At 34.4% G+C, this 13,416-nt stretch overlaps 1 protein-coding gene across 1 annotated transcript; it reads right to left on the bottom strand.

Moving 5' to 3' along the window:
* Positions 1 to 1,016: 1,016 nt before the first annotated feature.
* Positions 1,017 to 7,605, bottom strand: LOC11414398 (pyruvate dehydrogenase E1 component subunit alpha, mitochondrial). The gene is made up of 9 exons (XM_003613385.4): positions 6,977 to 7,605; positions 5,649 to 6,017; positions 5,448 to 5,527; positions 3,897 to 3,974; positions 3,614 to 3,709; positions 3,447 to 3,518; positions 1,967 to 2,020; positions 1,768 to 1,833; positions 1,017 to 1,479 (listed from the first exon to the last, which is right to left on the bottom strand). Exons 1-9 carry the CDS (start codon positions 7,302 to 7,304, stop codon positions 1,435 to 1,437), a joined length of 1,188 nt encoding a protein of 395 aa, XP_003613433.1. The 5' UTR covers positions 7,305 to 7,605; the 3' UTR covers positions 1,017 to 1,434.
* Positions 7,606 to 13,416: the final 5,811 nt, after the last annotated feature.

The raw sequence follows: 13,416 nt of genomic DNA on the forward strand, positions 1-13,416 counted from the left end.
ATTGTTGAATAAATCACATTTTTATCAAGGTTAAGAAGTCAAATAATCTCAACGCACGAGATTGAATACCCAGATGAAGTCAGAGTTCGTTAAGAAGTCAAATGATCTCAGCAGCGAGATTAAATACCAAAATCAAGTCAGAGTTTATTAAGAAGTCAAATGATCTCAGCAGCGAGATTGAATACCCAAATAGAGCTGGAGTTGGGTTTCACATTCATCTGAATCAAGAGATTGACTTAAACTGAAAGGCTTATCAACTAGCCATTATGATGGATATTTTGATAAGTCTCTTCTTTTTTGGAACTTCATATACATACATATATATATATATATATATATATATATATATATATATATATATATTAATGTCCTTGGTAAGTAAATGCTTTTAATCCATTTAACTTTTGTTGATCATAGCTAGAAGCAGACCTACGTCAGGAACAAGGGTTTACAGTCCTTTAGAACAACCCTTTACCGTATCTATGCTATTGCCACACAAGGACTTTTTTTATAGACAATAATAACTTAATATTATATTTCATATTCAACATACTTTCATTTAAAAAAAATAGACAATATTAATAAATAAATAAATAATTGACCTAAATATACATATCGTGTAAAGTTTATTGTTTGCTGGTTTGCATTTTTCTCACAACAATGCTCCAATTATTGGTTCACAAAGTACAAAACTGGGTACAAAATGGATCTTTCTAGAGTGACCCAAAATATTTAAGATCTACTACTAAATTATTATTTTTCAAAAGTGGGCCTACCAATAATATAACAAATATTCTGTAAAAAATGAGTATAAGTTTTGTACATGTGAAAAATGAGTGAATTGAGTGGGGCAGGTAAGGACATCTTAAGACAGCAAGAGAAACACAACTCATCATCATTATACACGTCCCAAAGCCATGATTAGCTTCGGAAAATAAGAAGGAAAATAATAACGAGTGTCCTAAGCGTTGAGACAGTAAAATTATCAATAAACCGAGCAATAAAAAGCCTCTATATTCAAGAATTCAATCCGCAAATTGCAGCAACTAAAATTTTGAAAATATTTCAAAAGAAACATGAATTCTTGGATAGTACCCAAAAAATAGTTTCTATGAAGCACAATATGGTGAATATCAATAAAACTAATGGCAAAAACTTGCCACCTATTAACCAAGATTAAGGAGAGTTGTACACAAATAATTCCACAAATTTGCAGAACACCCAAGTTGCATCAAACACAGTAATGCTTTGCCCAAAGCCTATATCCTCCAAAAAAATTACATGGCAAAAAGTATGCATTTCCACCCCTATTGCAATTCAAGGGTAAATTTCCTATATACGCCGAGAGAACTCAAACAATAGACTCAGATTTGTTCTGCGGAAGATCCTTTTTATTCATGACATTGATCAATCTGGTACCAATAAATTTCCTATTTATGGCAAAGTAGCTCTCACTTCTTTCCTATCAGCACCAAATGCCTGCAATTTAGAAGATGGATGCACCAACCATAAGAGTGGAGTTAAAGCATACTAACTACTACCAAGTAATCTTAAAAACCAATGAACCAGTCATTGAGTTGTATCGTAACATTGAATCAAACTATTCAACTATATTCACTATCCTATACATTTCTAAGCCAATAGAATCTCAAACATCAAAAACAATATATCCTCAATTTTAAAGCAAGAGATTATCAAATCCGTCATACAAAACTTAATTTTTTTAAACTGAAATCAACGGATAATGAATAGGGATGAAATCAATACCTCAACCCCATATCCTTTAACATATACATTGGTAAATAGATCAGATGGCTTTGGCACTGGACTCTCCTGGAAATCATAATAGAAAACAAAGAACTCTTAAGATTGTAAACTATATGTAGTCAATAAAGATGTGTATATATAAGGTATGTAGTACACAAGTAGGAGCTATAAGAATAAACAGCATAGCCATGTTTCTTACCTTTGCTTTAGCAATGGCTTCATCAACTTCTTTTCTGACTTCTTTTTCAGTGTCCTAAAAGAAGAAAAGGAAATCAAAATCTTTAGCACCACATCAAATCAAATTCAAATGTTTATATATGCATTCATACATACATATATGTATGTATCTAAGACATTTGCAAGATAAGATAGAAAATAGGAACTGTTCAAACTTCATTTGAATAGAACTAAATCTCATTGGCAGAAAAATTATAGAATAAAAAAGACTGAAAATAAAATCATGAAATATATTTTGTCTTCTATATTTTCAGATAGCCCATTTCATGGTACAAACTGTGGAAATAGCTATGGACAATGCAAGGGAAATGATAACAGTGACTGGAGCAGAGCTCCTCACAGAAATCAAAATATGAAGCTAGAACTATAACACTATTCTCCTGAGGAACAATCTGTTTCTTCTCTCAATTGCATGCAGGTGTATCATCTTTAGGCAGTTGGAAACTCAAGTGAATTGCCCTATGTATAAGACCAAGAAGTGAAATTTCGACAAACAAATTTCTCTCACGAATCGTCAATGCCCTCCTATGCCCCCTTGCTCCCTTTATAATGACATCACCTCATTTCTAACTCTCAACCCCCTCCCGCAAAGTGCCATCTGTCCATTCTATTATGATTTCCCCCACTCCTTCTAACCATTTCCCTTTATCCTCACTAAGCAACCAATAAATTAAACTAAAATAGGTTCATAGCTCCAAGTCCAAATGAGACCGCAATACACAGAGTAACATAATTCAAAATTGACGGACAAGTTCACAAATCACAAGATATATTTACAACTTGGCACAAATATTCAAAATCAACATACAAAATAATAAATTGAGAGGTTCAAAATTACTAGAGTGAGTGAAGGAGAGTGGGGGTTCCCTCATTGGAGCTGGATTCAGCTCGGTGGAGGAGCTAGGTTTCAACTCATCAGAGTTAATTTCATTCACCTCGCAGACCTGTTGGGTTCATTGCACATGCAACAATGGGCTTGTTCATGTTTTTCAATCGTGAGGTTGAGACTCTACAACATGATACACCTCCTTTAAAGGTGAATGTGTGTTGGGACTTATAACGTTAGATATATTTATCCAGTTGACTACAAAAACTGTGACGTTAATGTTTGAGGCACTGCCCTATTTTTCTAAACTAACAAATCTGAAGCACCTCTCCCTTCTACACTCACTCCTATTTAAGATATGCCACCCGTTCTTCAAACAACTTTAAGTAACAAAGTATTGATATTCAACTGTAACTAACTGTTAATATTTGGGAATATCTAAGCCAAAGTACGTTCTATTTACGGAGTATCTTCAGGAAAAAATGCAAGATTAGATTTAGTCACAGTTATCAAGACACAAACCATAGTATGACATGCATAACCAGTTCTGAAATTAGCACATTTCAATATTTCACAATTAAAGGATCAAGAATGAATTCCAATTTGATGCAATCACCTTTAGCTCCTTTTCGGTAGCAATGTCATGAGACAATAACAGCTTTTTTACTCTCTCAATTGGATCACGCTCCTACAATCATATTAGCCAAGAGAAAAAAAGTTAAGTCAAATTCGTACAAATTATTAAACTAATACAAAGTTTACATGCTGGAAAACATGACAAACCTGTCTCACACCAGAAATTTCATCACGTGTTCGGTATGTGCTGCCAGGATCAGACATAGAGTGACCATGGTATCTGTAAGTGTCCATTTCAAGAATCTGGACAGAATAAATATTAGAAACCATAAATTAATCAAAATCTGAGAGATTAAAAATTGATGATTTAATCAGCACTAAAATGAGAATTGTTAAGCAAGTAGATGAATGGTCAACTTAAAATATTCAATTGCTAATAATTAATTTAAAGAAATAAATTCAGGTATTGATAACAGAAAAAATTACTCACAATGGGCCCATTCTGCAAAGCATGCTCCTTTGCAAATTTAACAGCTTGTTTCACAGCAAGAACATCCATGCCATCTACCTGAAAAAGTATTAAAATACATTTAAGAAATTTTTAACAAACATTGTTTGAAAACACATGTATTTGTGGATAAAGCTATGCATACATGTATACCCTTACTCGTGAAATACACACTTAAATAATGGTAGCAAATAACTTATATACCCATCCAAAACAGACCACTTATAGGCAATATAGTTCTACATATTTAGACAACAAAGCATGATGATAATAAGAATGAAGTATGAAAGAAAAGTCCACATAAACATCAATATAAATATTCAATACAAGAACAACAAAAATGGCCCGCACTCAAAAATCAAGACCTAATTCAGACACTTTATTCCCATATTCTCAAAGAGGCCTCAAATCTTATTGAAATAAAAAGAGTAGAGGGGATCACGCTCTTAAAAATGGGAATAATATAGTTTTACCATTGTTTGCCCACATTCTCAAAGAACTTGTATCCAATGCAAGCCAAATTAAGTGTAAGCATACAATGAACAATTCGGAACATTATTCCCATACATAAAGTTAATTAAATTTGGCAACATCAGGCCTTTGGCTCGCAATTATATCAAAAACAAAAATTAGCAGCACCAGGTCTGGAAAAAGGTTTCTCCGTGACAGTAATAATAGTATATTTACAAATACAAATTGAAATCAGCACAAAACAAACAGTCATCAAGCTTTGAGAAGCATATTCAGTAGAGCAAAAGCCCTTTCATCAGACAAAATAATCATAATGGGAGAACCCAATACATAACCTCCATTTACAAGTTCAAATGTCCTTTTCGTATTGGTCTGTCGATTGAACTAAGAGTCTGTTGGAATGACTTATTCGAGCTTATTTACTGACATAAACAACTGATGACATGTCCATAACTGTTTTAAATTTTTTCCTATAAGTTGTCCAGGACAGCATATGAGAACAATTTATAGTTCATAAGAACTCAAACTCACGAAATAATTTGACTTAATTTAATCTTTTCTTACAAAAATATCTTATAACTTATACTTAAACATTTATATGATATGCTCTTAATTAAGTTGTTGATCCAAACAGTACCAGACCAGGTTCCCGTATTAGTAAACAGCACTAATACAAATCCACCCATGTTTCCCTTCCAATCAAAAAGTCACACAATAAACTACCATCAAAGTAGGAGGCACTAGATTAAGTTGCTTTCATCAAACAAAAATTCAAACATTTCAAAGAATCTAACTATTCACTTCCACCATGATGACAACCACACGCACACACAAACACGCAGCAGCACTGACACTTCAGGTTGAAAGTGTGTCTGTTGTCTGACTCGTGCCAATGCCCGACACCGACTCATGTAGTATCACTTTTATTTTCTTAAATTATTACTGGTGTCAATGAGTCAGTGTCTATGTCTGGATAAGTGCTTCATAGTGGAGACACAACAAAACAAAAACACAAACAATCCAACAAAAGTCAAAACCAAAACATAAAACCTTGAAACTCACCTTCAATCCAGGCACATAATCTCCCCTCTTATAATAAGCAGGACTCTTAGCAGCTCTCCACTCAGCAGTTCCCATTCCATCTAAAAAATCACAAACCCAAAAACACGAATCAACCATCATTTTAAACCAAATCCAATTCAAAAATCACCAAACTTCAAACAAACATAAACATTCAACAAAAACAAAAACAAACTCACTCACAATGATTATTCTCACAAACCAAAATAGCAGGAAGATCCCAAAGAGCAGCAATATTAAGCGCTTCAAAAAGCTGCCCTTGATTAGCAGCACCATCACCATACAGTGCAAAAGTAACACTCTCATTCTTCAAATACTTTTGCCCAAAAGCCAAACCACAACCAAGTGGAACCTGAGCTCCCACAATCCCATGACCACCAAAAAACCCAGAATCCTTCTTATAAAAATGCATGGACCCACCTTTCCCTTTAGAGCACCCATCAACTCTCCCCATAAGTTCAGAATAGACTTCCAACAATGTTCCACCGCGGCCGAGGAAAGTACAGTGATCACGGTACGCAGTGATAATACAGTCTTTTTTGGTGGTTGATGCTGTTGATAAGAATGAAATGAGAGACATAAGAAATTTGGAATTGATAGAATGAAATTGATTGACTACAATGTGTGGAATGACTATACACTTTATATAGTCATCCTATGATAGATAATATAACCAACAACAAGCGTTATCTCACTAAGTGAAGTCAGGTACATGGATCAAACTCATTAATCTCTAAATCTTTCCTACTAGTTTCTCTTAGGGTGTGTTTGGAAAGAGGGTTTAGGAGGGGAAGGGAGGGGAGGACTTAATTTTCTTTTTTAATTTACAGACATTATAAAATGACTTTTAAAAAATTGAATTAACAACATTTAAAATGATCATATAATACTTTAAAAACACTTAATTTATTTTAAAAAGACATTTTACATTGTTCGTAATTTAAAAAATAAAAGTGAGCCCTCCTCTTCCTTCCCCTCCTAAACCCTCAATCCAAACACACCCTTAGTCTTTCCAGGTCTTCATTTACCTCTTGTGATCTGACTATCCTCCATTTGATCCACTCTCCTTACTATAGAATCTACATATCTTCTCTCTACACGCCCAAACCACCTAAACCTATTTTCTACTATAGATGCTACCCCAACTTTCTCTCTAATATTTTCATTTCTAACTATTTCACATCTAGTCTGTAACATCCAATGCAACATCCTCATCTTCACTACCCTGATTTTATTCGTGTCGGTTCTTAACCATCTAACACTCAGTTTGATAAAACATCATCGGTCTTATAGCTATCGGATAAAATTTTAACTAATATAACTAACTAATTTAACAGGCCGTTCCTAAGATTTTTTAGTGTCATAGGCGAATCAATAAAGTTACACCCTTTTAATACTAAAAATATATTTTCAACAGAATTAATCAAATTGGTCCCTGAACGGCCGCCTCTTCCGTCAGGGCCACCCTATATTTTAACTAATATAACTAACTAGCAACAAATTGTAACTACCTTCCATGCCGACTGCGACGGCTTCCTGGCCGTCGTAAAGATGGCAGAAACCACGGATGAGTTTGGATTTGTAAAGAGAATCCGCAGCGATTTCCATACGACGCATTAGAGACATGGTATGGAAGAAGTTGAGGAGTTCATTGGGGGTTGTGGTGACGGTGGTGGAAGGTGGAGTGCAGTTGTGGGCGGTGAAAGGGATGGAGGTTTCGATTGAGAGTGTGGTGTCGGAGGAGATCGAACGGTTGAGAGTGAAGATGGTGGAGATTGGTTTGATGAGATTTGATTTGATGGTTGAAGTTGATGATGATGATAATCGTGATAGTGCCATTTTGATTTCTCTGTTACCGCAACAGAGAAAAATAAAGATGAAGATGAAGATTTTTTTTTTTGAGTTGTGAATGAAAATGGAGAAAAAGGTTTTATTTATTAATTTGGTGGGTTAGGGGTGTGTGTGTAATTTATTTGGAATAAGAAAATGTGTAAAATATAGGGATGTGTGTGTGAGTGGGGAATTTTGTATTGGTTGATTCGAAAATTGAGGGAGAAAAAGAAAGAAAGAAAGAGAGAGGATCTGACTCTGAGAGTGTGTAACGAATGAGAGAGATGTTGGTGTAAGTGTTGGATTGGATGCTTGTAAGTGTAAATTCGTCATTACACTGATTGCACTCAAATGGGAAGTATACCCGTGGTTAGCACGGGAATCGTGTTCGGCATGGGTTGTTCAAATAAATCATTTTTGTTTCAAATGATTTTTATTGTACCAACGTTTCAAAATTATGAATAATGTTTTTATGAAATTTTAATTTTGATTAAAATTAAAAAATATAAATATATTTTGCTTGTAAATTATAACAAATCAAACTAATCGTGATAATATATTTCAATGAAACCAACAATATAACAAAAAAATATAATCAAAAGTATTTTTTTTAATGACATCAACAACGATCTTTATTATAGAAAAAATTATTACTTAAGAGTATAATTGAGATAATGAAAAAATAAGTATATATAAACTCATCTTGTTTGCTACACTTTTTAAATGATAAAAAAAACACTGTACATTTGTATTTGTTACACTTTTATTTTAATATTAAATTTATTATCATCTATTTGTTACATGTGTTATTTATATTCAAAATTGAGGGTATTTTTGGAAAAAGAAAAAACCAGCCCAAACGAGCTGAAAGAGATTGTTTTCTTTATATATAGTATAGATTAATCAACTAATGTTCAATACAAGAAGGATAAAAATAAAAAAAATATGGTGACTAGCCCAATAGCAGGCCGCCTTAGCTAAAGTATGAGCAACCATGTCTGCTTGTCTCCTAACAAACTTCACCTCGAAGTTGTAATGTAAAGATAACTGATAAATAATACTAGAAACAATAACATAGAATTCCGAATCACCATGGCCTGAAGACGATAGAGATTGCACTAGAGTAGCTGAGACGGACTTGAAGACAACCCGGTCCCATATGTTCGCATCAGCAAAGTAAAGGGCCTCGAGTAAGGTTACTGCCTCCCCCTCCAAAACTGTCATATTTGTCCGCTGCCATTTCGTTTGAGCCCGAATAAATTGCTCGCGAAAGTCTCTGACATAACACGCAAAAGTTGTAATATGGTTGCGGTCATGGAACGCGACATCCATATTTCACTTCAACAACGTCTCGCTCGGTTTCTCCCAAACTGAGTTGTTACCTTGCACTCTATTATGCTCGTGTTGCACAACCGCTAGTGAAGGTTGTTTATGAACCTCTTGCCATTGTTGCCATGCATCTAATGCCGTCCTCCCAATGCTCGTTGATGTATGATGAGTGTCATTTTAAATGGCATCATTACGTGCATCCCAAATTTTCTAAAGAAGTAAAGCCACCCGACCAGCAATGTCTTGGCTTTCTGAACGAAATATATCAAAAACAACAATAAAATAAAGATAAAGGTTTGGGAAAACAATTACAATACTTAGAAGTTATAAAAAGTAAAAGCGTGATTTAAACAAAGAATCTGTTATGACAGAGCTTCACTACGATCCACAGAGCTATAACTTTCCATGGCTTCCTAAAAATATGGTGGCCTTCGTGTCTCTCAACTCAACCATCATTTTAATCATGTGAAGACACACTTTCACCGGGGTACAATCACAATATTTAACATGCAACATTACTAGGTTGGTCATCAGTAGCTCTACAACTTGGAAGAGGCGGAGTCTTGGCTCAATTTGAACTAGAATTAAAAAAACATTCAATATGATAATGGTAAGGAATTTGATAATAGTCATTTTGGGAGTTTCATATAGAAAATGGGGTAAACTTTCGTCTCTCATGTCCACATACATTATCTCAAAATCAAAAACCAAGAGAAAAATTTGTAACGGCAACAATATTATTCGTACACTCATTTCCATGCATCTATACTACCTTCATTTTGGCATCATATTTTACAAATGGCAACATATTTTATCAACATTCATCCAAAAAACAAATATCACAGGGGGTGTGTGTTTATGATATCCTCTATTTCCCAATACTACTATAAACAAACTTCAAACTTGTTCCATCATGTATGTCATTTTGGGATACTCGTCTAATCATCGTGGTTACAAGTGTTATGATTTGTTCTCTCATAAAATCATAATCAGTCACAATGTCATTTTTTAGGAAACCCAAATCCCTTTGCTACAATGCACAATCGGCCTCCTTATCGCTCTTTTCTTGAACTCCCTCATCTCAACTATCAAACAAATTTTATTTTATCCCCTTTATAATACTGTATATGTGATGTTTTAATTTAGTTTTTCCTTGTTTGTGTTTTGATTAGGTCCCTCCAACTTAATTTACAATCTGAATAGAACGAAGATTTGAATTGCAAACACCATTAAAATAGAAAAGATTGTATTTAAGACTTAAGTCGTTACTCTACAAGAGAGTATAAAAAAAGAGATGAGAAACTTCATCAATTTTCTTCATACCTATTATTCATCACTATTTTCTTATTTATGCACAATTCCAATCTTCTTTAATTTTAAAAAGACTAAACACATGTCGGTTGCTTCAACCAATTTTGTTATGCCTTATGTTTTTCTTCGTAATGCGTTGGTTATGACTTACGAGTCACTGGTTCCTATCTAGTTGAACGATTAAGTCTGTTGTTTCATACAATAATTGACCCTTTTAAATTTACTCCCTACCAGCCACCGATGAAGTGTCATGGAATACTAGCTAGTACTATAACGCAATGGAAAAATAGAGCTATATATTTTTTAGACAAAGTCTTAATTACATACACGGTAAAACAAACTATCCTAAGGCTTGGCTAATAGAAGTCCCACATCGATGCAATTAAAAAGCGTGGCATTGTATATCTATCGGTACTTAAGAAAAAGCTATGATGACTAGAACTATGATCTGATGAAAGGCCAACAAAAGTCAAATATTTGATAAAAAGATGCATCAAGCCTTGAAGATTCTCATGGAAGAAGATTTTGATGGAAGCACGCTCTGATGGAAGATTCTCATGCAACAGATCATTTCGAAAGAAGCAAAGGAAACCTCTAGTTCTATTCAACGAAATTATCTATTAGAGATAGCTTTCAAATCTGATAGAAGCTGTTAAGTGTCATAAGTCTATTGACCTTTAAGTTGGTTTACACTGAGTATCAAAGTGTAAACACCAATCAAATTTATTTGTAAATTCTAATTGAAGAAGTTCTCAAGGTGAGGCAATGAAATCTTAAACTTTGCGTGTCTAAGTAATTGTAATCTTGTATGATTATAATGAAAATCCTTAAAAGTGCAAGGGGACTGGGTTAACCTTGGATTGTGAGGTGAACTAGAATAATTGATTGTGTTTCTCTCTTCTCTACGTTTTGAAATAGTTTGCAGGCATAGTGCAGCGGAGTACAACCAGCTCTATTAGCAGGCCTGACCCAGACGGGGGTGCATCCATCTTTATGGTGTCGGGCCTCACAGTTTTTGGGGCCCTCACGCTATAGTATCATGAATTTTTAAAGGTTTGTATTTCCCATATAGGAGCTCTATCACGGCCAACGTTGGTCACAATCCGAGCTTTGTGTGGTGAAACATTCTATGTGCCTGTTTTACTTTCGAGGTGGAGCATGACATGGTAGTTAACTGTACACCTCCTGAAATTTAACAATTATATGCAACCTCATATTTAAAACATATGTAGCAAATAGCCCCCCACCCACCCCACACAAACACCCCCTTAAATTTCAAACTTATGGAAGTCATATATGTTTACTATATACTAATTTTTTTTTTTTTTTTTTTTTAGGATTTACTATATACTAATGTTAACTATAACATTAGTTACTAACATATTGCCTACAACAATAATTGGTGTGCTACATGTGTAGAACTGTCACATACTAACCCCTTTAAAGACCATTATTGGCCAATACATTTCCCCTAACTCTCCTCTAATGAAGGGTCTCGACCTATCATTGTTTTGCCAACAAGAATATTTTCTACAGAGCTTTTACATAAACCCTTCAAGTTACAATCATCACTAATGGAATGAACTTGGGAGTTCATATATTAGTGTAGGAGGTAACTATTGGGTTTGTAATACCATTCTATCATCACTTTTGATGCTAGAGAACTAAAAAACAGTTCAAAACAATATAAGCATTCAAAGAAAGAATCTATTCAGATTACAAGTGCAAAAAGATAAATCTACTATCCAATTGATGAGCAAATGATGTTTTTTACGGTAGTTAAAAGATAAATCACGTAAGAGGAAAAAAAGGATATCTATAATAATCCCAATCAATGCCAGAAAATATGCTTGTCTAACAGCTTCAATAATTTCCCTACACTCTCTTTGTCCTGTAAAAGGAAAATCCAATTTAGAATTTCAAATGAACATTTGATACGAAGAAATGAAAGAAGAGAACTTTTTCGGTGCAGTCATGAAACTGACTTTTTTGAAAAAGTTAATTTTAATCTTAATGTTTGATTCATTTTTAAATTGTTAATTACTGATTAATGATCAATAGTAATTCATCTAGTAATGCTTGCAACATCTTGGACTTACCGGTACTATTTTATCGTTGGCATCTTTAACATGCAAACAGAGTTCCTGATATCATGCGATAGTCTTAAGTGTGACACTTTGTGGGGTGTTGCACTCAAATCAAGGTAGAATAAAATTAGATCAAGTGTATTCTTGTTAATCTGATGAATTGATGATACTATGAAGACTGAACTTTTGATGTCACTGTACAAACAGTGGGGTATTATGAAGGTGAAAAACACAAGAAGGGGGGGTTGAATTGTGTTTTCTTTTTCTCTTAAAAAATACTTCTTCTGATAAAACTTCAGAAGCAGTTTGATTGCTTCTGATGAAATGATCAGAGTCAGATTGCAGCGGAAAAGAACAGAGCAGAGAAAAGAAAGACAAAGACACAAGCAGTTATCCTGGTTCATTCCACAACACGGAAGTAGTCCAGTCCCCCTTGCACTTCCAAGGAGATTTCACTATAATCACAAAGATTACAACTGCTCAATACTTTCTAAGTATGAGACTTCACAAAAATGCTCAAGCACACACGCAAGAGTCTTCCAATGCTCAAGCACTAAGCAAGAGACTTCTAATGCTCAAGCACGCAGGCAAGAGACTTCTAATCAAACAAAAATACAGAGAATTGAGTTTGAATTGAACACTTGATATACAATCAGTGGTGTTCACAATACAATACAGAAAAGACTCTAGACTTTGAATTTCTAAGATGTATCAAATCAGTGCAGAAATTCAGTGTGCTTTGTAGAATCAAATTGACAGAGTTTTGGCGCTTTTGAACTTATGTATCTCTATCTTTAATCTTCAAGTCTTCACTCCTTTATATAGAGCCGTGAAAGAGACGTTGAGATAATCAGCACGTCTAAAGAGTCGTTTGAAATCCTTTGATTATCCACCAGTGATCCTTTGCCTGATTTGGGTGTAGTCCTTTGAAGAATAAGCTTCAAATTCATTCCCATCTTGAGTGTACAAATTCTGCAGGCATGGCTGTTGTTTTGTCTTGTAGCGTAGACAGAAAACAGATTAGTGGAGGTAGTGGTTGTACACTTGTACTTTGTCAACTCTATTAACGAGAGACAAGTGCTCAGTGCTATCCATATATCCGTTGATACCTCCCTTTCAATTCTTCGTTCTTCTTGGATAAGACTGAATTGAAAATCAGTTACTTTGAATCTTCAGTTTGATTAAAGGATCAAACGTAGCTTCTGGTGAAGATATTGCTTCTGATGAAAACTTTTGCTTCTGAAGACCTTCTGCTTCTGATGACGTCATTACTTCAGAAGCACTTCAGCTTCAGGAGCAGTTTTCTTCAGATGCTCAGAATTTCTTTTACATTCCATTGTTCTTCCAAGACCTATTGAAATAACTTGAGTAGCCTTTGGTCCTGTACACTTGAA

This window comes from Medicago truncatula, chromosome 5 (assembly GCF_003473485.1).
Source record: "Medicago truncatula cultivar Jemalong A17 chromosome 5, MtrunA17r5.0-ANR, whole genome shotgun sequence".
Classification (NCBI taxonomy): Eukaryota; Viridiplantae; Streptophyta; class Magnoliopsida; order Fabales; family Fabaceae; genus Medicago; species Medicago truncatula.

Coding starts and splice junctions, on each gene's coding strand:
- LOC11414398 (XM_003613385.4), bottom strand. CDS start 7,304: ATGGCACTATCACGATTATCATCATCATCAACTTCAACCATCAAATCA. Junction 5,528..5,648: donor GGTTTGTGAGAATAATCATT/GTGAGTGAGTTT, acceptor GTGATTTTTTAG/ATGGAATGGGAACTGCTGAG. Junction 1,834..1,966: donor AAGCCATTGCTAAAGCAAAG/GTAAGAAACATG, acceptor TATGATTTCCAG/GAGAGTCCAGTGCCAAAGCC.